This window comes from Panthera leo, chromosome F2 (genome assembly GCF_018350215.1).
Source record: "Panthera leo isolate Ple1 chromosome F2, P.leo_Ple1_pat1.1, whole genome shotgun sequence".
NCBI classification, from domain to species: Eukaryota; Metazoa; Chordata; class Mammalia; order Carnivora; family Felidae; genus Panthera; species Panthera leo.
Genome location: NC_056695.1, coordinates 17,709,132 through 17,736,465, shown reverse-complemented (window position 1 = coordinate 17,736,465; position 27,334 = coordinate 17,709,132). Strand labels below are relative to the sequence as shown.

Sequence of the window (27,334 nt, the reverse complement as noted above, 5' to 3'; positions counted from 1 at the left end):
CATCTTAAATTTCTTTCATCAACGTTATTATTGCATATGTTAGTGACACAAAATAACCTCTTAATCTAGACATGCATCATCTGAAACACCACACAAATCACAGGATAGCAAAAATGCAATTGAGCCAGAAATTTCTCTACTACCTTAATTATTAGTTTCCCAACCATCAGTGAACATACAGCATCTAAGTATGCCCATTAAACACAGATGTCAGCAATTGTGAAGTTCCCATAGGAATAAGACAAATAACACTAAGGTTAATAATAATCTTTTATATTAAAGTAGATCTATCCATTCTACTTCTGACCATGATGGAGTAATAAACACAGAACTTAACTTTCCACCATAAAAAAAATAACAAAACTAGGCAAAATATGAAATATAGTAAAACCTTGGTTTGTGAGCATAATTCGTTCTGTGCTTGTGATACATGCTTGTGATCCAAAGCACTTGTATATTAAAGCAAATTTCAAGAACCACTGGCTCAGTTGTAATCATGTGACATTTGGCATCACATACTACTCATATTGCAAGACATCACTTATTTATCAAGTTAAAACTTATTAGAAATGTATGCTCGTCTTACAGAACACTTGCAGAACAAATTACTCACAATCCAAGGTTTTACCATAACTGTTTTTCAGACACTGGACAACAGGTAGCCAAGGACTGTACTACCTGAGAGAAAGAAAACTAATGAGGTGAGCACTTTAAGCACTGCCATTTCTGCCTGAATCTAATTTACAGAGCATAGGTACAGGGAGGGAGAATCCAAACAAAGCCAGGAAACTAAGCAAATCACGTAAAGATCAAGATCAAGAAGGCTAAAATGTCTAGAAGTTTACGCCAAACATCCAAAAAGAAGCATAAAAAGAGCTTTAGAAATCTGTGGAGGGGTCCCTTCAGACGTTACTGTAGACTAGTCTATGAATGCACGGGATAAAATCCCATTAGGCTGGACAGAAAACTATGGAAGACACAAACTGAAAAATTCTCCAACATCCTCAAAGTAGAGACAAATTCAAATTCCAGCCAGCTATAGTGCAGTTCTCAGTATCCCTTATAGTGTTCAAAGAAGATGCCCCCAAGAAAGGTCATTCTGTAGTAACAAGGCTGGATTGTCCCTAGGAAGAAAGCTACCCTAAGATTTCCCTAGCTAAGCTTAAAGTAAAATCTCAAAAAGACTGGTTCTTAAATATCAGAAAAATGTGACTGTAGTAGGCAAAATTCTAAGGTAGATGCCATGCTACCTGCCTTCTGGTGTTGACTCCCTGTATAAACTCTCCCCATGAGTATAAACAGAACCTGTAACATGCTTCCAGCCAACAGAAAGGAGTTTGCTAATATGATTTAGGTACCAATTCTGGATCAAAATTCAAGTCTGAATTACTTAAAAGGGAGATTATCTTGGGTGGGCCAGATATAATCAGGTAAAAGCCCTCCCTGAGTTTAGATATTCTCCTTGTTGGCATAATAAAGTGAGCAGCCATGGTAAGGTAGCACACATGGCAAGAAACAACAGATGGCCTGTAAAAATTGTGGGTGGTCTCCAGCTAACATCCAGTAAGAGGCCCTTAGTAATACAACCACCAGTAAATGAATTCCACCAGCAATGTGAATGGGCTTAGAAGTAGATTCTTCCCCAGTCAAGATTCAGATGGAAAATAGAGCCTGGCTGACTCTATGAGACCTGACCCTTATGAGACCTGAGCAGAGAACCTAAACTCCTGATCCACAGACAAGATGAGATAACGTGGGATGTTTTGAGCCCCAAACCTGTGCTAATCTGTGATGCAGCACAGAAAACTAATACAGTGACCAATAATTATTAGAAAAGTTAGTCAATAGAAAAAAAAAAAAACAAAACACAACAGATGATGAAACAAATAAAGACATTAAATTAGCTACTGTAACTATGCCCAAGCATTTAAATAAAAATGAGAACATAGGGGTGCCTGGCTGGCTCAGGCAGTAGAGCATGCAACTCTTGATCTCTCAGGGGTCGTGAGTTTAAGCCCCACATTGGGCATGGAACTCCCTTTAAAAAAAAAATTAACTGGATTTAATGGAACTTTAAATATATATATATATATATATATATATATATATATATATATATATATATAGGAACATAATGAGGAAGAAATGAGAAGCTGTTTTAAATTTTTTTAATGTTCATTTATTTTTGAGAAAGAGAGAGACAAAGCAAGAGCGAGGGAGGGGCAGAGAAAGAGGGAGACACAGAATCTGAAGCAGGCTCCACTCTGAGCTGTCAGCACAGACCCCGTTGCAGGATTCCTATGGAGGGCTCGAACTCACGAACTGTGAGATCATGACCTGAAGTGAAGTCAGACTCCTAACCGACTGAGAAACCCAGGCGCCCCAAGAAGCTGTTTTAAACAAAAAAACAAAAACTGAGGAGTTCTTCTTCTATTTAGCAGAAAGCTACAAGAGAACACTACTCAAATCCTACAATGGTGAAAAAGCTCAATCATCTACAAAACTGTAACTTTTAAAAAACCTGTCAGAGAGCTGAGGTTATAAGCAACCAGGTAAAGTGATTTCAAAAGGGCATAAAAACCAATCCAAAGAGATGGGATAATCCACATTTTTTACCTTTCCCAGAGTATGAAGAAGTAGGCAGTTACCTTAAAAGCAGGTAGGAAGAAAAATGCTGAAATGTTAATGACTTCTTAAAGGCTTTGAGCAGGCTAGAATAACGATATAGATTCTCTGGAATCTACCCAGACACAAGGGGAATCTCACTCACTTCTCTACCTTCACCAGAAGCTTATGAGACTGGAGATGGGGCAACAGGAGACATATGAAAGAGACCATTCTTTCCAGATCCTTCTTTCATTATAAAGCAATGGCCAGAATCTACTGGTGAAAGAGCAGAAAACCTGCTTGGACACAGTTCTGAACTTAAAAAAAGCAAAGTCCTGTTACTGTTAGGGGAAGGGCACGAAATTCTCACACAACAAGCTCCACAGACATAAAGGAGGGTTTGGCTACCACTCTGGGAAGCATCATGAACACTGAGACTTATTTCTGAGAATGAGACACACAGAATCAGCATTGCACCAAAGAAAAAGCAAAAGCAATCACTCTGTTAGAGTCAAACAGGTCCTGAAAACTGACAAAGATGCAGGCACACTAAGAAAATCCCTCCAGCACTCCAGGTTCCACATTAAGAACAAGGTAGTCAGAGAATTTAAAACTTGATTTAAACAAGTGGTAGAAGAAAAACTAAAAAATCATTAAGTATGCACAAGACATGAACATTACTACCAACCAATTGACCTACTTGGCATTTATAAACCACTACACTCAACAACCATACAACGCACATTCTTCCAACTACACACTAAACACTCACCAAGATAGACTATATTCTGGGCCATTAAAAAGTATTTTAAATTCAATTTGAAATTGAAGTTATACAAACTGTTTTTTCAGACCATAAGGGAATTAAACAGTCAGTAATAAAAATATAAAAGGAAAATCCCCAAATATTTGAAAATTCAAATGCATACTTCTAAAAAAATCAATGATTCTTTTATAAACCACATAATATATTGTTGTTTTTGCTCTCATTAGACACAGTCTTAATTTTTTAAATAAAGCATAAGTTCTTGGAGCAAAACTATAGGAAGACAAATTTCAATTCAATTGAAATGAGAATTTTATAACAATCAGATTGTGCTGCCTCTAGAGTTCTTTATGGGTCCATACAAATATAGGCTGGGGGAAAAAAAAACAATCATTAGATAAATCGCTGGATTAAATCACTTCAACGGTTTGTTCCAAGCATTAGAGTCTATTATCTCACCAAATATTCATCCATAATTCCTGGACTGCAGTAATGATAAATTCATGACATTCAACATTAAAACTTTAGAGTAGAGTAATCCATTTATTGATAAAATTATTTGTCAGTGAGCTCTCAACAAAGAAAGCCATTTCTCCAATTTTTACCATGTTTAACAAAATACACCGTAAGAATGAAGACTTTATCTTACTTACTGATAGGTTACACTGGTAAATTCTCAATTAAAGACATTAGAATAAAACTCTAGTTGCTACGCCATATTTTCTCACCATAACCATCTCAAGGAAATAAAGATCTGAGAATATCATGCAATTAAATATCTCTAAACCAAGATTTAAATTACTGACTGCTTTTGGGTTAAATGAATCAAAAGTGTTATCTAATTTCCTCACATACTTCCACTGAAACCAAATTTCAGGTAATTTTTTCTAATAGTTTTTACACAGAAATCAGACCACTTTTCTATTTTAAAGTTACACATAGGAAATAAGTAAGGTACTCTTCACACAGTTTCTGAAATTATGACAAGTAGCAAATCAACATACTTATATTAAGCAACGACCTTCATTTCTGATAAATGGAAAATTTGGATTATGATGATTTGAACAAAACACTTCAAAAACCACATGGAAAGAACATAGGAAAGATGTATATCAAAGAATAAAAAGGTTTAGTTCAGGGAAACTAAACTTAAAATGTAAGGCAATTCTGTGCTAGCTAAAAAGAAGAATGAAGAAAAAAAGCTATCACATACAAAACAGAATAATAAACAGTCACACTACAACAAGGTTACTGAAATTAATATTTCATGCATCATCTATGTAAAGTTCATCAATAAATAAAAGTTATTCCACTTTAAAATTATATACAGACTGGGTGGTTCAGTCATTAAGCATCTGACTTCGGCTCAGGTCATGATCTCAATTCGTGAACTCGAGTCCCACATCAGGTAAGCTTGAGCCCCACTTCAGGTGAGCACAAGCCCCACTTTGGTGAGCTCAAGCCTCACTTTGGGTAAACAGAAGCCTCACTTCAGGTGATCCCCGCTTCTCTCTCCCTCTCTCTCCCCCTCCCTCCCCCTTGTGGGATTCTCTCTCTCTGCTCCTCAATCACCTGAGCCCTCTCTCTCAAAAAAAATTTTTTTTAATTAAAATTAAAATTAAATAAAATTAGGGGCGCCTGGGTGGCTCAGTCAGTTAAGTGTCCGACTTTGGCTCAGGTCATGATCTCACACTTCGTGGGTTCTGGCCCCGAGTCTAGCTCTGTGCTGACAGCCCCTCGGGGGTTGCCCCTCCCCAGCTCGTGCTCTATCTCTCTATATCTCTCAAAAATAAATAAACATTTAAGAAAATAAATAAAAAATAAAAAATAAAATTATACCTATACAATTAGACCTATACAATATACACTAAATGTTTAGCAGAGGGTCTACCCTAAAGTAAGCACTAGATAAATATTTTATATTACTAATAACTAGTATTAATGATATCACTGAGTTCTCACTAAAGACCTTTTATAAGAACAGTATGCAAAAGTTTAATTAATGAAGTTTTGTACATACCAAAGAGCATCCCCGCAAAAGGACTACAGATGTCTTGGTTAGTGGATTTAGATGGTTTATTATCTCGAGCACTAAAACAAAAACAAGAAGAATTAGAACTCAAATGATTTTCAGGCAACAAAAATTTACAGTAAATTGTAGGTATGAGTTATTGGACTTTGAAAGTACTATGGACACTACAATAGTTACATATTTTTAAAGTCAGGGTAAAATCATAGCATTTTATCTCTTTCTACAGTGAGACCTTGATATGTATATTCAGCCTCTATAAATATATAACCTTTTTCTTCAGTCTGTATTATTGGTTCTATAGATTCCCAATAAAATTATTTTATATAAGAACAGTTAGCCCAATTAAAAAAAATGAATATAAATACAAATAAATCCTAAAAAAAGAAGTGAAAAGTGATACCTATATGCACACTAGAAAAAGAAGATCATCCCTTAAAAACTCCTTCCTTGAAATACAGAAATGGGGGAGGGGGAGGAGAGACAATTTCCTCAAAGAAAGCCTAATCAGACCCAAATAGCAAATTATCTTATCTCAAGCACTTCAATATATTACTTTCTTCAGAGAAAATAGACACCTTTCGTGACATAATGACATTATTATCTCCATTATGCACTATGGATTCAGAACTGTTTATCCTTATGTATGGTATAAGAAAGCCACCAAAATTAAACTATAAACAGAAAGAGAACATGAATATAAAATACATATATTTCCATTCTTTTTGACATGACAGATTATGAGCACTAATTTTACAAAGTAAGCATAAAAGTTATCTACTCAATAAGCTGAAAATCAAAAAGAAATTTTTTTGAAAGGAAAACTCACATTGGACGAACATTTTCAATTTATTCCCAGTTAAGTTACATCACTCCCATAACTCCAAGATATTATAAATTGATTTTTAGTCCATTAAACTATATGCTTATTTGTCCTTTCATTATTTCAACCAAATTTAAATACCTTATAATTATAGGGACTTATTTGGAATACGTTGGCACACTTATAATCCAAACTTGCAATTCAAAATAACGCTGTAAAGTACTATAAATTTTCATTTAACACAATTCTCCCACCCTCCTTTTTCCCCTTTAATTCTTTTCTTATTAATAAGGAATCTGTTAACATACTATACCTTCCTACTTATTCAGTAAGCCAGTTTTAGCAGCTGCAGTTTCACAGTGTAATGACTGAAGAGCAGAATTCATATTACATACTATACCTTTTATTTCCAGCAGATGAAATGCGTATGTTTGAATGCTCTGTGACATCACCACCATACTCCTTAGGAAGCACATTCCCTTGTCTGTTCCCGTACATCCTTAAAAACACATTAGCTTATAGAGCTTGCTCCACATACAGTGGGCCTTCTCATATATCTCTTTGGTGATTTTACATTTGATGTTGGAGATGTTAAAGGGAACAAAGTGTTATAATGAAGTTTTACTGTAAACATATTTGAAAATTAACATGAATGAGATTTAATTCAAGTATGATTTGCTGGTTAATAAGAAACTACTAAGAGATTAGATTCAATAGTCTTTAAAAAAAAGAGGTTATTATAAATTATTTGAATATAACTTCTAGAAAATTTTAATTTCAAACTATTGTATATACTAAGACTTTTTTATCATTCATTTAATTCAAAGAATATTTACTGAGGACCTGCTACATGCAAGTACTATTTATTCATTTATTCTAGGCACTGGGTATATGAATGTGGCCCTTGCCCTCATGAGGATTACAGACACATTTCACAATCAGATCTCTCTTTGCTGAAAGAAACAAAATTCAGATTCTTGGAAATTATTTCACTGCATATAAAAACCTTTTTTATAGCAACTGTCTTACCAATTAAAATCAAATGTAGCAAGCCACAACATTTGATAACATTGTAAATCACATGAAAGAATAAATATTAGCAAAAGGAGAATGGAAAAAATTATAAACAGGCTGATATACGCATAAAAACTTATTAGTTCACTTTACTCACAAGGTCTTGGACAACAAAAAAATGTATCAGAATGTTTGTTTTCTTCTTAAAAATCCTTTCCAGAAAATAATTTTAATATTTTTTCAATTAATCTTTTTTTTTCCACTTGGCAAACATTGATTTCTTTAGCTTAATTCCTCATACCAGAGAAATCAACATGACTTTTCACACCAACACTTATCAGCATCCATGAAAATCGGCATTTCACAAGTCATATTTCTTTTCACTGCTGTTAACAAGCTATATTGTCTCTCAAAAGGACTATTAGAAAGAAACAGGGCTGTTAAAGTATTATTCAATATTTTCGGTGAATTTCATTTTCACATTAAGAAAAATGGCAGTTTTTAGAAGAAAAGGACTTCTCATTCTCAACTTCCCAGCATAGAAGTTGTTCTTCATTTGTTCCCATCACACAGACGACTATCAATATTATCTAGGAGAAAAGGCTACTGAGGATTATAACCTTCATAATATAGAACCTGGCATGTTACATAAATAGCTTCCATTTTTTAATCCATATCTAAAATAACAGAAACCTCCAAAAGCCACTTCAAAAAGGAATTTCACACTATTTCAATTTATCAAAATACAGCTGGTTTTATAGCTACACCTATGTGCTCAAAACTCTGTTTTAAACTGACATATCAGTTTCGTCATTCCCTATTGCTACCACTTAAAGAATTGGTAAATATAAACTCAAACTAATTTGTAATTTATAATGCCAAGCAACCAGAATTAGTTATACTAGTCTATATTAAATATGCAGGAGCAGAAAAGAGTTATCAGAAATGCCTATTTGGAAGGGTGGTCCTTGGCTGGCACCTGGAACACATATTTTGGGAGGGGTCCCACCATTCCCCGGATGGAGAAAAGTGGCTCACTGTGCATATACTGTTTATACAAACCATATAGTTTATGCTGAACATCTGCTTTCCTTCAGAAGTTCAGAATTTTCCTACATCCTCGAAAAAGGGTGCCTGTGTGACCAGCCCACAATAAAAACATGGGCGCTGCGTCTCTAATGACCTTTCCTGGTAGACAACGTTTCACTCACGCTGTCACAATTCAATACTGGAGGAATTAAGTATGTCCGGTGTGAGTCCACTAGGAGAGAACTCCTGGAAACTTGCACCTGCTTACCTTCAGACTTTGTCCATGCCCCTTCTTCCTCTGCTGATTTTATTGTGTATCCCTTCACTGTAATAAGTCATACCCATGAATATAACTACAGATACAAAGTCTTGTGAGTCCTCCTGCTGAATCACCAAACCTGGAGGTGGTCTCCCATTACTCGACAAAAATAAATGTGATGTGGTAAAGTACTGCCTGAACAAATGAAAGTTTTCAAATATAAAGAAATTTAAAGTTATAAATTTTTAGAAACATACTTTGTGATTAAACCAGAATTAACCAGAATTAAAGACTATTTAGATATACAAAAATCTTTCTAAAATTTTTCTAAGAACTGTGGCTTCCTGCATTTTTAGGTAAGTTCTCTAAAGACATTTGCTCTTGCAATTCTAACCTATCTTTATGTAGCTATAACCAAAGTACGCTATATCCAGAGCAACTATACTAAAACATGTTTTACAATTTTTTCAATATACAGAGCTATCTTAATAAAGTAAGCACCATAAACACAAAAGGCCATATTCAAAGTTCCTTCCAAATTAATCATTTTATTTATGTATAAAGTCAAGGTCTATGCTAAATTCTACAGTAAAATCACAAAGACTTCCCAATGAACTGCCTATAAGGAAGACAGCTTTAAGGTATACCCTTTCACTAAAGAAGAAAATTTCACTATCAAAACTATAAAAGTCCCCTCCTGTTGCTGACAATTACAATAAAATCAAGACTAGAGAAATGTTTAAGAGGCCCAATAAAAGCAGAGATACACATTTCACCAAAAAGGATAAAATAAAATCTTAAGGCATCCTATTTAATTGTATGAAATGACTCATAATAGGATTATGCTTACTTTTGTTAAACCAATGAAAAACTATTTACAGATAGTGATTCCATAAATATTTTTTAAATTTACTAATATAAGATTTTAAAAACAAAAAAAAACTAGAAGGGAACCCAACAAGCTGTGAAGTCAAATTATAAATTCATAAAAACAAAATATTTACCATCTCTTGGTCATAGATTCCTATGGCTCACAGCAAGGAAGAATCATTTTTCACCTTACTTTTAAAAAACTCATCTAGGGGTGTCTGGGTGGCTCAGTTGGTTAAGCGTCCAACTTTGGCTCAGATTAGATCTCACGGTTCCTGAGTTCCAGTCCGGCGTCAGGCTCTGTGCTGACAGCTCAGAGCCTGGAGCCTGCTTCAGATTCTGTGTCTCCCTCTCTCTCTGCCCCTTCCCTGCTTGTGCTCGCTTGCTCTCTCTCTCTCTCTCTCTCTCTCTCTCTCAAAAATAAACTTAAAAAAAATTTTTTTAACTCATCTAATTCACAAAATAGTTACATCATCTTGTTTTCATATCACGAACTTCTCTAATGTGAATGAATTCTGTTATTAGGGGTACTCTCCTAGATGTTAAAAATACTGAGCTATTAACTGTGGATCACCCTTTTTCCCTATGTTTTCAGTTGTTTCACAATTTTTATATTTACTTTAATAAATGATTTTCTAATATCAAGCCCATCTTTAAAATGGAGAAAACGGGGCGCCTGGGTGGCTCAGTCGGTTAAGCGTCTGACTTCAGCTCAGGTCATGATCTCGCGGTCCGTGAGTTCAAGCCCCGCGTCGGGCTCTGTGCTGACAGCTCAGAGCCTGGAGCCTGTTTCAGATTCTGTGTCTCCCTCTCTCTGACCCTCCCCTGTTCATGCTCTGTCTCTCCCTGTCTCAAAAATAAATAAAACGTTAAAAAAAAATTTTTTTAAAAAAAAAAAAAATAAAAAAAAAAATAAAATGGAGAAAATAACAGTATTAAAATAGCCCTTTCAAAGATAAATGAAAATTAATTACTATATATTTTTAAAAAGTTATATCAAATAACTCAAGTTCTAATTAGCCATTTCTCCTCATTTATATCTTACATATTAAGCAGGCACATTTCTTACAATGTCCCACACTAAGTAAGCATGTACTCATCCATGTGGATAATACACAGATTCTAATTTCAGATGGCATGTTATTTCAGAAATTTATTAAATGACTATTAAGATTACAAACTATCAAATATCAAGAGTTAAATAGAATGGAAGTGCTAACTGCATCAATCACATAAAAACTTCTTTAAAAAGCATTTTTTAAAGCTCAAAGTTTCTTCTACTCGCTAACATTGGTTATAAAGTAAACATAGTAAAGTAATACAGTAACTTCTACAGATCAAGTTAATAAATAACAAAGACTAGGAGGATCACATTTAAAAGTGGTCTATAAATTTCAAAGTATTAGGAAACATACCATTACATTCAACTTATAAAAACTCCTAAAACATTATTTTAGTTAAATTGTAAATATTCATAAATAAATAACACACACACACACACACACACACACACACAGAATACAAGTGTTAAACAAAATGTTAACTACCTTGTTAATTATTTAAAACCACTGCCAGTGATTAATCTTGACTTCAAGAGTGTAAAATCATTCCTGGGCTTTAGCTTTCCCATAAAATGGACAAAATAGTTCATTAATAAAGACATTATGGCACATGAAAACATTTATGGGCTAATCAGAAAAAAACTGAGACCAAAAATATAAAACTCAAAAATTGTTAAAAATCAAAACTAGAATTTATACATGCTAAATTTTATAAGAAAAAAGAATAAGAGAAACTTAGGAAAATGAAGGAAAATTAATTTTGTACTTCTCACAATCAGTTATAATTATTTTTTGTCAAGAACTTCTGGTTAAGATTACAATATATTATGAATAAATGCTTAGACAAAAAATAAAAAAGGTATTACATAATGATAAAGGAGTCAATTCATGGAGAAGAGATAACAATTGTAAATATCTATGCACCCAATATAGAAGCACCTAAGTACATAAACCAAATATTTACAAACATAAAGAGAGAAACTGACAGTAATAGTAGGACTTTAACACCCCCTTTAAATCAATGGATACCATCCAGACAGAAAATCCAGAAGTAAACAGTGGCTTTGAATAACACATTATACCAGATGTATTTAACAGATATATAAGGAACATTCCATCCAAACACAGCATAATACACATCCTTTTCAAGTGCACCTGAAAAATTCCACAGGACAGATCACATGTTGTGTCACAAAACAAGTCAGATCAAATTTAAGACTGAAATCCTATCAAGCATCTTTTCCAGTCACAGGAGTATGAAAGTAGAAACCAATTACAAGTTGGGGGTGCAGGGGGGGACAAAAAATATAGAAAATGTGGAGGCTAAACAACATTCTCCTAAACAATCAATGGGTCAATGAAGAAATCAGAGGAAATCCAAAACACATGGAGAAATATGAAAAAGGAAGCACAATAGAGTCTAATCTTTGGGACATAGTGAAAGCAATTCTTAGAGCATTCATAGTAATATAGGCCTACCTCAAGGAACAAGAAAAAAAAACTCAAATAAACAACCTAACCTTATGCCTAAAGGAACTAGAAAAATAACAAATAAAACCCAAAGTCAACAGGAAGAAAAAAATAAAGATCAGAGAGAAAATAAATGAAATGGAGACTAAAGACCAATAAACACAGAGCGGGTTCTCTGAAAACAAAACTGACAAACCGTTAGCCAGACTAATCAAGAAAAAAAGAGAAAGGACTTAAACTCAGAAATCAAAGAAAGTAACAACTGACACCACAAACATACAAAGGATTATAAGAGAATATGAAAAATTATATGCCAACAAATTGGATAACCTAGAATAAATGGCTAAATTCCCAGAATCATACAATCTTCCAAAACTCCATCAGGAAGACACAGAAAATCTGATCAGACTGATTACTAGTAACAAAACTGAACTACAATCAAAAATCTTGCAACAAACAAAAGTCTAGGACAAGATGGCTTCCCAGGTGAATTCTACCAAATATATGAAGAAGAGTTAATACCTATTCTTCCCAAACTATTCCAAAAAATAGAAGAGGAAGGAAAAGTTCCAAATTCTTTATACAAGACCAGGATTACCCTGATACCAAAATCTGACAAAGACAGTATATTAAAAAAAAAAAAAAAAAAAAAAAAAGTCCACAAACCTACAGGTCAAAATCCCTGATGAACACACATGCAAAAATTGTCAACAAAATATGAGCAAGCCAAATTCAAAAATACATTAAAAGAATCATTCACCCGATCAACTGGGATTTATTCTGGGGATGCAAGGATGGTTAAATACATGCAAACTAATAAAAATGAAGGATAAAAACTATATGAACACTCAACAGATGCAGAAAAAGCATGAGACAAAATACAGCATCATTTATGAGAAAAACTCTTAACAAAATGGATTCAGACAGAACATACCTCATAATAAAACCTATATATGGAAAACACATGCTTAACATCAATGGTGAAAAACTCAGAGTCTTTTCTCTAACTAAAATCAAGAAGAAGACAAGAATACCCACTCTCACCACTTTTATTCAACACTATACTGGAAGTACAAGTCACAGCAATCAGACAAGCAACAGAAAGCAAGGAAGCAGTAAAACTTCCACTCTTTGCAAATAACATGATACTATATACAGTAAGTCCAAAAGACCACCAAAAAACTATTAGAATTAATAAATGAATTCAGTGGGGTACCTGGATGGCTCAGTCGGGTTAAGCATCCAACTCTTAATTTCAACTCAGGTCATGATCTCATGGTCAGTGGGATCAAGCCCTGTGTCAGGCTCTACAATGACAGTGCAGAGCCTGCTTGGGATTGTCTCTCTCCCTCTCTCTCTGCCCTTCCCCTGCTTGCGCTCAATCTATCTCTCAAAATAAATAACATTAAAAGAATGAATTTGGTAATGTTGCAGGATAGAAAATTAATATACAGAAACTGCTGCACTTCTATACACTAATCAATGAAGATGCAGAAAGAAAAAAAAATTCATCCCACTTACAATTGCAACCAACCAACCAACCAACCAACCAACCAACAAAAAACCTAGGAATAAATTTAACCAAGGAGGTGAAAAGCCTATGCATGAAATTTATAAGACTCTGATGACAGAAAATGAAGATGACACAAACAAATGGAAAGATATTCTATGTTCATGGACTGGCAAAATATTATTAAAAATGTCCCTACTGCCTACAGCAATCTACAGATTCAATGCAATCCCTATCAAAATACCAACAGCATTTTTCACAGAAGAAACAAATAATCCTAAAATTTGTACTGAACTACAAAATACCCTTAATAGCTGAAGCAATCTTGAGAAAAAAGAACAAAGGTAGAACCATCACAATCCAAATTTCAAAATAGTACTACAAAGCTATAATAATCAAAACTGTAGGGCACTGGCATAAACACAGACATATAGATCAATGGAACTGAATACAGACCCCGGAAAATACCGACACTTATACAGTCAATTACAAGAATCTACAATGGGGAAAAGACAGTTTCTTCAACAAAAGGGTGCTGGGAAAACTGAACAGCTACATGTAAAAAAACAAAACAAAAAAAAAAAAACAAACAAACAAAAAAAAAAACTGAACCACTTTCTTATACCATACACAAAAATGAACTAAAAATGGATTGAAGACCTAAACATGACACCTGAAACCATAAAGCTTCTAAAAGAAAATACAGATAACAGTCTCTTGGACATCAACCTTAACAACATATTTATGGATATGTCTCCTGAGGCAACAGAAACAAAAGCAAAAGTGAACTATCAGGACTACACCAAAATAAAATGTTTTTGTACAAAAAGGAAACTGTCAACAAAACAAAAAGCAACCTACTGGAGATATCTTCAAATGATTCATCCGTTAAGGGGTTAATTTCCAGAACATATAAAGAACTCATACAACTCAAACCAAAAAGCAAATAATCCAATTAGAAAACAAGCAGAGGATCCGAGTACTCATTTTTCCAAAGAGACATACAAATGGCCAAAAGACACACAAAAAGATGCTCAACATCACTAGCCATCAGGGAAATGCAAATGAAAACCACAATAAGATATCACCTCATATCAATGAGAATGGCTAGTATCAAAAAGACAAGAAATCGTAAGTGCTAATGAGGATTTGGAGAAAAGGGAACCCTCATGCAATGTTGGTGGAACTATAAACTGGTGCAGCCACTATGGAAAACAGTATGGAGATTGCCCAAAAATCATAAATAGATACACCATATGATCCAGTAACTCCACTACTGGGTATTTAACCAAAGAAAATGAAAACACTAATTTGAAAACATACCTGCATGCCAATGTTTATTGCAACATTATTTACAATAGCCAGGTTATGAAAACAACCCAAATGTCCATCCATAGATGAATGGATAAAGAACATATGGTGTATATATATAGAATGGAATGCCAGCATAAAAAAGAATGAGCTCTTGCTGTCTGCAACATGAATGGACCTAGAGAGTATTATGCTAAGTGAAATAAGTTAGAAAAAGAAAAATACCATATGCTTTTACTCATATGTGGAATCTAAAACACAAAACGAATGAACAAATAACAAAAAAACAGAAAAAGACTCATAAACACAATAATCTTATTGCCAGAGGGTGGGGGCACACAGGGAAAGAGCTGAATAGGTGACAGGGATTAAGAGATACAAACTTGGTAGTTATGAATTAAATAAAACACAGCAATGAAAACTACAGCACAGGGAATATAGTCAACAATATTGTAATAATGTTGTATGGTGACAGACAGTAACTACACACATTGTGGTGAGCACTGCATAATGTGTAAAACTGATGAAGCCCTATGTGTGCATGTGAAATCAACTGCATATCAACAATACTTAGTAATTTTTTTTAAAAAAGAATAAATGGTTAGAGCAAGAAGCCACATGTAGTTACACATTTCTTTAGTCTCAAAAAACTTCACTAATAAATAGAGTCATTTTTCCTACCAACCACTCTGCCTGCTAAATAAAAACTATTGAATGATATAAACTTTTTGTGGGAATTAAGGAATCTACAAATCTGAAATACAGAAACTAAATTTTAACTTCAAATGTCTTAGAGACATATGTGAAAAACCTACATCTGGAGATGTAAGTTTATGCATTAACAAAGTGCAGTAACATATAATAATGATTTAAATTTGAAGAAATACTTTTAAACATTTTAAAATGTACACCAGGAATTATACTCACTGATCCTCATGTTTAATCTATTCTTAAAATGCTATCTGGAAAGGTTATATAGAAAGAGTTCACTTCATTTATAGGATACATAAGAAAATAAGCTAGTTCTCAAAAAATTAGGCTGAAATTAATTTGTTCAAGTTTAAAATTATCACAGGATATAATTACAAAAAAATATATCAAAATATTTTTTAAAAGCAATCATCATAAGTTTCTTGCAATTCCAAACTCAAAAGATAGCATTACATTATACTTTAAAGATAAACAGACACCATAAGGAAAAAAATGTTCTCATGTACAAAGAAGGCAGAACCAAGAGTCCAAGATTACCTGCACTTCCCTATTTGAGAACTCTTTTAGTTTAGGCAGCCTCTGACTACCTTCAGTTATAAACATTTTTAAATATAAAACATTATAGGATTTGGAGTATTTTCTGAAGCACAAACAATTCAAATCAGAGATAAAGACAAGTAGCACTGCAAAATTCTAATCTTTCGTTAATATCACTTAAATCAGGGTGAATATTAATTAAAAAGACTGGGTGAGCAGGCCATAACAGCTACAGAATAAGAAGTAGAAGACAACAAACTGTAAAGGTTCTGTTAATATTTAGAATATTAACATTTAGTTAGGATTAACTAATATTTAGAATACTAAATGTACAGCAATAGATCTCAGAAATTTTCTAAAATATTTAAAAAGTAATCTATTTGGACTAATGAAACAGGTCTCATAAACTCGTGAAAATTTAGATTTAACACTTGCAAGTTAACAAGTCACTGACAAATATGGAACCCTGCCATATTTCTATCTCCAAATCAAAAGTTCCTTTAAATATAGCAAATTGTAAGTATTAAGGTAAATGACTTAATAAAATAAAACCCCAGTGTAGCAGTTAAGAAATTACAAATAGTGTCCCAAAAACAATCATCAAAAAAACTGAAAAGCACCTGAAAATCTGATAGTAAAAACCTGGTATCATTTTACTTAAGTAAATGTTTAATAAGTGACTTACAAACAATGAAATATACTGATAGAAGTACTTGGGAGCATAGGAAAATTAAAGGAATAAGCTGTATTTCATCTATTTTAAAATGTCCTTTTTATCCACATTTTAACATGTGAATCTGGGATTGCCATCAACCTGGTTTTAAGTCAAGTTATGGCAAAGAAGAGTTCTTCTCCTGTCAGTCACCCAGGGGCATTATGAATCTGAGACCACACTGAATTCTTGCCTCAAGGTTTTTCAGACAATAGAAGCAACATGAATTCAGACTGCAAACCTCAATTAGTACTGGCTTACAGTTCAAAATCTCAGGCAAGTTTTTTTTTTGTACACCCTCTGTTCAGTGCCAAGGTTGAGACATGGAAGATTCCTTTCTGTCCCCTTCTGTGAAAAAGTTTATTTCCCAACTAATTTTACATAAAGGTTGTAGCCTTTCAGTGTCACAGCTTTATTACAGGGTCCCTTTCTTGCCGTTTCAGGAATTGTATTTGTTCCTTTGGTGGCACATAAAAAAGAATGGTATAACCTAAAATTGACAGCATCTTATAATTAATCAAATATGTAAATCAAATGAAACTCCTTCTCCCTAGCATAATGATAAAAAATAACATTAATATTAAACAAAGAAAATAAAAATAAAGTTGTAAATACCTGTCATTTGTATACACTCTCAAAAGTCTTCTATCAAAATCACTTTCATATCTAAACCTCTCGTCCATTTCTTCACTTACTTCAGGATCTTGATCTGGTCTATAATAGTGTCTATCAAAACCACGATCCTCATTAAACTTGCTAAATCTTCTCTCTGGAATGTCAGCCTTGCTGGCAAACCTTTGATGTTTTTTATCGGAAATGCCCACTTCTTCATTAGTTTTTTTAATGATTCTTCTATTCCTTAATTCAATTTCATCATCTAGTTGTCGGTATCTGTTCTCCTCTAGTCTTCTTTGGTTTAGAAGCTCTTCATATGCCTCCGAAGGAGTTAAGACATTTCTCCTAGGACCCTCTGAATTTTCACAAGATGTTTGTATTTGTGAAGGTAAATCAGGCTTAACCTGACTAATAGGTTTTTTATTTCTTTGATTCTTGTCCTGGTCAAATAGAAAACAAGAAACAGATCTTAATACAATTCTATTTTTTTGATTCTTGTCCTGGTCAAATAGAAAACAAGAAACAGATCTTAATACAATTCTATTTTTTAAAAGGTAATTAAACCCTCAAATGACGCTGAGTCTACTTACAATCTCAACTCCAAGGCTTAATCACCCAAAGAAATATCTTTATAAAGAAAAAAAAAAAAAACCTTCATGGAAATGCTATCCTTCAAAACATAATAAATATCAAATAAACCATCAACAGTGATATAAGTAAGTGGGTATAAAAAGAGAGGATAAACTAAATGCAAATTCCTATCCCAGGAAATATTAAAGCATACTTTGGCAGGTAAAATTGCTTCCAATTATTTCAAATTAAATTCTTAACACAAAGAATATAGAAAGTGCTCAATTTTGGGGCCCCAAAAACATCAACCATTTTTTTTTAATGTTTTATTTATTTTTGAGACAGAAAGAGACAGCATGAGCAGGGGAGGGGCAGAGAGGGAGCGAGACACAGAATCCGAAGCAGGCTCCAGGCTCCGAGCTGTCAGCACAGAGCCCGACGTGTGGCCCAAATCCACAAACCGCGAGATCATAACCTGAGCCCGTTGGACGCTTAACCGACTGAGCCACCAAGGTGCCCGTAACATCAACCATTTTTAAATGTGGAAAAAAATATATATAGCTAGAAATTGTCAATGTTCTAAAAATCACTTAAAATTAAAAACTAAAAATCACTTAAAGTCAATCTCTAAAATTATACCTCCCCAATAAAGTTAAAAAGTAGGGTAGGTTCTTCAACATATGATAAAACCATTTATAAAACTAAATACTGTCCTGAGTTTAGTTCAATTTGGTTTACTCTTTAAAATATTTACATAAAAACCAAGTGAAATGTTTAACATACAAAAATATTATCAATTAAGTACAAAATATTCAACCTTTGGTGTTAAAGATTTACTTTAAAAGGAAAACCCACCTCAGTACTACTCTTTTCTACCTGTCTGAACTTTTCAGTGGATTCTTCCTTACCCCTGAGAAACTGATTATATTCTTTGTTGCGTTCAAGTTTCAATCTTTCCTTAAAATAAAAACCAAAAGGTAATGTTAAAATTCCAACTTCAGAAAAAAGTACCTTTATGTCCAATCAAACACATACAACATAAGATATTACCCAGAATCAAGCACTGCTAATAATTTCAAGGACAGAAATAGTTGCAAGGCACAAGAGGGGCAGGAAAAGGTCTGAGACCACCAATGCAATTCCCCACATCCTTTCTTGTCACATTAAAATATGCATTACTATTTTTTAAAAAATTAAAATATGCATTACTATTTTAAAAAAATTAAAATATGCATTACTATTACTACACACTTAGGTCCAGGTTAACACAGGAAGTCATTAATAGAAGGGAGGTGTTTTGGTTGTGAAACATCTCCATTTTATACATTTTATAAGTTACATCACTTAGTTAACATTTTCCAAAAAGCCATGCCCCATAAATCCATGGGATTCTAGGTTTGTTTACCAACAGCAATCTTAGAAAATCCAGGTGCACTCTGCGAAAGGCATTCATAAATAAAACCGTCCCACTAGTAAATACATGAGTGTGTTTGCCAGGAGAGTTGTCAGCATGTTTCCAAGGAGATTTGACCAGGTTACCTTCCTTCTTTCCTTCTCAGGGGTATCTCCTGCCTCTATTCCTCCACCCTACAGCCAAAACACCTGCTGCTAACCATTTCTTTCCCAAGTATAAAGAAGTTGCTTGTTGTATTTTAAACATAAGAAGGTAAAATTATCACAGACACTAATATATTATAAGGTAAATGTTTTGTTGAAGCACAGGAAATGTTCTTAAGCCTTAATACTTCCACTGTCATTGAAACAGCACAATCTAAAAAAGAGATAAAGATTTAACTAGGTCATCTTTTGAAGCTTACTACTGCCCATTTGTCTTATGTACTATGTTGTGATCGCTCACCTAGCTTTGCAGTGCTTTATTAGTCCATCTCTAAAGAGTATGGACATATTATTTGTACAGTGATAGTAATACATTCAAATAGCCCCAGACCTCACCCTACATAAAAGCTCAGTATACTCTCATCTACTCATCTCACTGATAACTGTGACACATGAAATGAATTTAAAGCTCAAAACCAATGCTGAAAAATATATATTCTATATACTCAATTAATTCACAGATTAAAGGTATCTTCTTACATTGTTATAAATGTTACGTTCAGAAGTTTTTTAAAAAACAGCACAGAGACTCCGCAGACTTTTTTAAAAGGCATATATTCAAGTATGGGAAATGATACAATCTTCTGCTTGCATTTAAGTCAGGAGTATGTTCTTTAATTATCTTGATGCCTCATAAAACTATTACTCACAATAACTACTCCTATTCACCTACCTTAGCAGATAACCTCTCACCAATAGGAAGAGAAACTCCCAGAGTAGATGGATCTGTTTCACTCGTGGACAGAAAATTTTTCTGTATACATACACATTAAAAAAATATATTATCTAATTGCCTTTATAAAATGTTCCATAAATGTGTCTTACGTTCTATTTTCTAAGTGATTACTTATGCAGAGCAAAAGAATGAAATGGAGATGAAGACACAAAGTACAATTCTACAGAGTTCATAACAAAAGTAATTAGGAAACAGAATTTTCTTCCAATCAACAACTCCCTGAAGAAGAGAATCAGGTCTTAATTTTCACTTGCTACATACATATATGTATATTCCAGATGATTCAAAAGCATGGGAAAAAAGGAAACTCTTTTTCAATTTATATTCCTCATCTAAACACATATTCTTCATCCTCAGTGCCCTACTGTCCTTTTGTTCTTAAGGCCAATTTAAACTTGCTCACCAAGATCCGTGTGCACACTGCAATCATGTTTGTTTACTAATTTTCCTGTAATAATTTATGAGTGGATATCCACTCAAATGCCAGAAGATATAAACTACGAACACTGTTTCCTTATGTGTACCTCCATCCTTGATCATTAAACATTTAGACAATGCAGTGTAGCAAAAAGACCATCAGGTTAGGAGTCAAAAGACATAGGCTCCAGGACTAGCCCCAACACTTAGTTCTGTCACACTGAGCAAGTTACCTAATCTTCCTAATCTAGGCTTCTACCATAAAATGAGAATAGTAACCGCTCTGCCTATCTACCAAAGCTGGCATAATGATCAAAGAGGATTAAAAATGTAAAATCTCGGGGTGCCTGGGTGGCTCAGTCAGTTAAGCGTCCAACTGTGGCTCAGGTCATGATCTTGAGGTCCGTGCATTCAAGCCCCATGTTGGGCTCTGTGCTGACAGCTCAGAGCCTGGAGCCTCCTTTGGATTCTGTGTCTCCCTCTCTCTCTTTCTGCTCCTCTCTCACTCTCGCACTGTCTCTCTCAAAAATAAACATTAAAAAAGAATGTAAAATCTCTTTGAAGGCTATAAAGCAATCACAAGGATTAGAAAAATATATATATGATCTCCAACTTTCTGGTACTGCTACTTTGTAGTCACAATCTAGAAGTTATTTAACTTCTCTGCCTCATGTGTGTAAAACAGGGATCTAAATCACTAGCTTATGAGGATTAAATCAATCAATATTTGTTAACCTATGTAGCTCCATGCCTTTTACTTATTCATTAATTATTGACTACCTAAAACAAAAGTTTTTTTTTTTGGTGGTAGGGAGACAAAGATGAGAATATATTCCCTATATGTAAGAAATTTACAGTGTTGCTGGGGAAACAAATATGTAAACAATTAACTACAATTTAATGTACCAACTGCTATAATATAGTTATATCTAAAACATTTGGGAACAGTGATTAATAAAACTAAGCGATTAAAAAGGTTTCACTGAATCTGAATTTACAAATAATTTACAAATAAGTTGTGCTACAAAAGCTAATATGAAAGTTGGTTGTATAGAACTCTAAACTTACTTGTCAAGGAAAACAAGATACCTGACTAAATCCCTAAATCAGTTTAACCCTTATATAAAAAGTACACTATAAACCTAGCCATTTTGTAGTTATACATGTGCAAAAAACACATTCAGAGTTCCAACCCTTGGAAGACAGAGATACAGCACCCTCACTCCTTCACTGGGCAACTCCCTATAAAGGCCCAGGATAATGTTTGAAATTTTCAATAAAATGAAAAACATAATAAGGACAATATAGTGAGTTATTCAAAAGTCTAAATTTTAGTCATTCGCTCATTCATTCAATATTGAGAGCCTATGTCCCAAACTGTTTGAAACATCTGAGTTGCATCAGTGAGGAAAACAAAGATCCCTGCCTTCCTAAAGCTTACACTCAAGCAAAGGAAATTGAAATAATAAACATAAGGAAGAGTATGGTATGTTAGTAGATGATAAGTACTGTGACAAAAAAATTAAAAGAACAGGCTACAAACATTCCAGGCTTCTAAAGGATGGGAGAGGGAAGAATAGAAATCTAGAGTTCTCTTTTGGACATGTTCAACATAAGATACCCATTAGATTTCTAAGATAGGTAGCCAAATAGAGTAAGTGTGAGGTTCAGGAGAGAAGTCTGGGCTGGAAATACACATTTATTAATTCAATTTAAAATTTATTCTCCTGGGGCGCCTGGGTGGCTCAGTCGGTTAAGCGGCCAACTTCAGCTCAGGTCATGATCTCGCGGTCCGTGAGTTCGAGCCCCGCGTCCGGCTCTGTGCTGACAGCTCAGAGCCTGAAGCCTGTTTCAGATTCTGTGTCTCCCTCTCTCTGCCCCTCCCCCGTTCATGCTCTGTCTCTCTCTGTCTCAAAAATAAATAAACGTTAAAATTAAAAAAAAAAAAAAAAAAAATTTATTCTCCTGAGAATATATTCTCCCTGCAATGTTAGATGACCAAGTGTCTTTTGTTCTAAAAATTGGGAAAGAGATGGTAATTAATTGTTTTAATGGCTCTTCTTGGCAAAATTTAAAGATCTGAATTTTTGTAATTTAACTATCCACACAATCCAAGTCTGGAAGCCACAAAAAAATATCTAAAAAGAGTAGACTTGGAAAATACATATTCTAGCGGTCAAGGAAGCCACTGCAGCCACCTACCCAAATCCTGTTATTTTCTTTTTCCCTTGCCTTCCTTTCCATGTCCACGTTCTCATATGTCAACCAAAATGTGTCTCTTGCATATTAAGAAACTACTGCTCCTCTATCATAACCACATTCTTGATACTCCAACACCAAAACTCCTTCATATCCATTTGAATTTAAAGATTTGTACTCCTTGATTCTTTTTCTTTCTTGATTCTTTCTCTCCTTCATAAAGGCAATTTCTTCCTATGCCTCCTACCATCATTCTTTTTTAAAACCTTCTATCTATGAAGTAGATAAGTGAAAATGGTAGATACCAGAGGAAAACCTCACCTAACAAAGGAGTGCTGGGAGAGGGGACAAAACTGAGTACCAGGCGAGGGAGGCAGGCTGGAATACAAAAGACTTCAAATGCCATGCTAAGGAATATGCATTTTTATCCAGAAGCTCAGTGAGGAGACAATGAAGTATTTAAATTGGTAAGAAACAGGATCATTGTGGAAAGTAGCATGAACAGACTGAAAATTAGCGGGAAAAGAAGTGTTAAAAATCTGTAGCAATAATTTAAAATAAACACTAAGAATCTCTAATATGCAGAACTAACAGTCCTAAAACAGTTATTGAGCTCTTCACAGGCTGCTTAAGGAGGTATAGTGTTTCACACATATGAAATTAATAACCTAATCTGAGGTACCTGGCTGGCTTAGTCAGTAGAGCATGCAACTCTTGATCTCAGGATCGTGAGTTCAAGCTGCATGTTGGGCATAGAGCCTACTTAAAAAATACATACATACATACATACATACCTACACAAATAAAATTCCTTTAAAAAAACCTAATCTGATGCTTTCCTATCTGTCTACATCATTATTTTTTACTACTCTCAAAAATAATCTAGTCTAACCAACCCAGGCTGGTAAACCCAATATGCCTCATTCATACAAAGCTAAAGCCTCCCTTCCAAGTCCTTCTTTATTCTATATTCTCCATCTGGAAAACGTCCTCTCCTTGATTTACCCTCTAGTGTATCCAAATTCTACCTATCGTGTCTTACAAAATAACACCTTGGAGTCTCTCCTAATCATTATATCCTTATTAGGTATCAGTTTCTGACCTGTATGATGTCATCTCTACAACCAGACTCTTAAGACCCCTTGAAGACAAATTCGTCTTCATAAGTGCTTAAAAACTGTTGGGTGAATGATGATGGATGCGTGAGATACTTTTTTTAAAGTTCTGTAAAACTATAGTGTTTTTGTTTTCCAGTATAAATTTACAAATGCAGTCCATGCGTTTGGGTGCAAAAATATTGAGTAATCCAAATCCTGACAACACACTTTAAAAACATCTTAGAATATCCTGAGTATTATTAATTTTAATGTGATTAGCAAAATTAGAAGAAAAAAATTGGCATGCTGAAAACAAATGGGCCATAGAATATTTCTAAAAGATGTATAAGAAAGCAATAAAAATAAATGCAAAGCAGGAATCAAAAGGAATAGTGCCTGATTGTATTAATGGAAAATTATAATGTATAGACTGACATTGGTAAAAGGATACAAAATGTTACCATTCAAAGAGTCAAAATCACAAATGAAGTTATTTTTCTTAATAGTTTGAGAGCAACATCATAAAATGAAAATAACTGCAAGCTACTAGATCTAAAAAAATAAAAGAAAAGAGAAGAAAAGAAAAATGAAAGGAAAACGTTTTGCAGGCAACCCTACCTTTCTTTTCGCTTGTGTAATACCCTAAAGTCAAGGGAAACAAAGTATTCAAAGTTCTTTCTCTCCATGTGCACATCAGAATAAATAGGAAACCACTTAAACATTTGGAACAAACATTACAAAGTATGAAAAAACTATAGAATATCTTGAGATGACTAGAAACATCATGATTGTTTAAAATAATTTGGTAACTTCAAAAATAAATTGCATTTGAAAACTACAAGAAATCTTTAGCTTAGAAATTACATAATTTAACCAAATATACTTAAAACAAGGGTTCTGCTAAGTAAATATATTAAATCATAAAGCAAAGACTTGGGAGGTTAAATAAATATATTAAATGAAGTTTTTATAAGCTTAGCTGACAGGAAAATAATTAGCAACTAGAACCCCATGTGTCATTTTAATACATGTTTGGAGGGAGTAGAGGAGTTCGGAATCATAATTGGGCTATTTTAAACCATGATAACTCTACAGAAAACATGAACAACAAGAACTTACCATCAGATTTAAAATTAAAACCCACTACCCTGTTCCAAAGGTCAAGAGTCAATGGTACTAGTTCTCAGCACCATTTTTTTTCTACCAATGTCATACATGTCACTTAACTTTCACTATAATATCCTACTGCTAGATACCACTGAAAACCTAAAAATTAATACATATGACTAAAACCTTAGGAAAATAATTTAGGAGAATTCTGAAGCATAAGATCTGAAGCATAAATTAATAGAATTTATTACCTGAGTAAGATAGCGTCTGTAATCTTGCCTCAATTCTTCTTTTAGTTTATGTTTCTTCCGTTCATAATCTTCCCCAAGTGGTAAACTTAATCCATAATCAATTCCTAGAAAGAGAACAACTTAAATAATATAGCTCATTTTCAAACCAATGTCAATTTCAATACAATATGCTGTCACCAGAGCACAGTAGGTAAGAACACAGTCATGCTGATTCTGAGACCAGGATCGGGATAATGAATTGTTTATTTAAAATATTTCAGTAGGTCATACATTCACATAGGGAAAATATGCCTCCCACCCATGAACCTGTCACCTCGTTCTCCTGCCCAAAATAACCAACATCACTGTTTTTCGCATCTCCTTCCAGAGACTTTGTGCATTTATAAACAGATATTTTTAAATTACTGTGTCTGTCTGTGTGTGTGTGCATGCGCACATTTACTTTACCCCCTTTAGATAAATGGTTCTGCATTGTTTGGAATGTGGCTTTTCACAGAGTACAAAATTAAAGCAAAGAAAAGCTGATTACCTTTACTTCCTCACTTAACCCTACTGAAATCTCTATAAAAACAAATACAACAATTTTAAGTTCTGTTTTAATTAATTAATAATGTGATTTTAACCTAAGAATATCTTTATTATAAAATGTTTGAGAAAAAATTATTAAAACTGTGTGGCTCAGGCTGAAATGTCCAAAAACTTTTAATGTTAAGCCACCAATTCTGACTTCACATAAATGGATATTAATTTTTGTTGTGGCAAAATATACATATTACAAAATTTTCATTATAACCATTTTTAAGCATATGATTCAGTGGCATTAAGTATTTTCACAGTGTTGTGCAACAATCACCACACACACAAAAGGTGAGCCCACTTCTAGAATTTTTCATCATTCCAACAGAAATTCTATAAAAGGATGTTAATATTTTAAGGAAAACTTTAATTTAGAATTATGTTTCATTACATAGAGTTCAAAAACCAAATGACATCTTGGGATGGTAACAACAGTGATGGCTGCACAACTTGTAAATACACTAAAAATCAGTGTTGTATAATTTAAATGGGTAAATTTTATACTATGTACATTATATCTCAATAAAGCAGTTAAAATCAAATAACACTACTTTGGAAACATTTTAACAGTAAAATACTATGTCAAGAAGCACAGATATTGAGTGTTTAGATTTTTGAAGCTCCTCTCCCTTCTTCTACTCCTACCATGTAATACTACAGTTTAAAAAAATTATCATTTTTAAAATTTAAATCCAAGGTAGTTAACATATGGTGTAATAATGATTCCAGGAAGGGGTGCCTGGGTGGCTCAGCTGGTTGAACGTCCAACTTCAGCTCAGGTCATGATCTCACAGTTCGTGAGTTCGAGCCCCACGTCCAGCTCTGTGCTGACAGCTCAGAGCCTGGATCCTACTTCAGATTCTATGTCTCCCTCTCTCTCTGCCCCATCCCCACTCATGTTCTGTCTCTGTCTTAAAAATAAATAAAAAACATTTTTAAAAAATTAAAAAAAAATAATGATTCCAGGAAGAGAACCTAGTAATTCATCACTTACATATAACACCCAGTGCTCATCCCAACAAATGCCCTCCTTTAATGGCCATGACCCACTTAGCCCATCCCCCAACAAATATGCCTCCAGCAACCCTGTTTGTTCACTGTATTTAAGAGTTTCTTATAGCTTGTCTCACTCTCTGTTTTTATATTATTTTTGCTTCCCTTCCTTTATGTTCATTTGTTTTGTATCTTAAATTCCACATATTCATGAAATTGTATAGTATTTGTCTTTCTCTGACTTATTGCGCTTAGCATAAAACACTCTAGTTCCATACACATTAGTTGCAAATGCCAAGATGTTATTCTTTTCAATTGCCGAGTATTATTCCATTATAAATACATATATCACACCTTCTTTGTCCATTCGTCCATCGATGGACATTTGGGCTCTTTCCATACTTTGGCTATTGTCAACAGCGCTGCTACAAATACTGGAGGGCA

General features: G+C 33.9%; 1 protein-coding gene across 11 annotated transcripts in view; it reads right to left on the bottom strand.

The window, feature by feature from the left end:
- Nucleotides 1–27,334, bottom strand: part of CSPP1 (centrosome and spindle pole associated protein 1) — a 155,585-nt gene that overhangs the window by 85,467 nt on the left and 42,784 nt on the right. For 4 of the 11 annotated variants that reach the window (XR_006198311.1, XM_042923747.1, XM_042923746.1 and 1 more), the window contains 7 exons: nucleotides 25,322–25,425; nucleotides 24,579–24,602; nucleotides 20,185–20,265; nucleotides 18,750–18,851; nucleotides 17,325–17,764; nucleotides 6,626–6,724; nucleotides 5,394–5,464 (listed from right to left, as the gene is read on the bottom strand). Coding sequence is in view for 10 of the 11 variants with exons in the window: in XM_042923747.1 (XP_042779681.1) it covers nucleotides 5,394–5,464; nucleotides 6,626–6,724; nucleotides 17,325–17,764; nucleotides 18,750–18,851; nucleotides 20,185–20,265; nucleotides 24,579–24,602; nucleotides 25,322–25,425 (921 nt within the window). In the remaining variant the exon portion in view is untranslated. The remainder of the gene's footprint in view (nucleotides 1–5,393; nucleotides 5,465–6,625; nucleotides 6,725–17,324; nucleotides 17,765–18,749; nucleotides 18,852–20,184; nucleotides 20,266–24,578; nucleotides 24,603–25,321; nucleotides 25,426–27,334) is intronic. The other 7 variants (XM_042923745.1, XM_042923751.1, XM_042923749.1 and 4 more) reach the window with 5 other exon arrangements.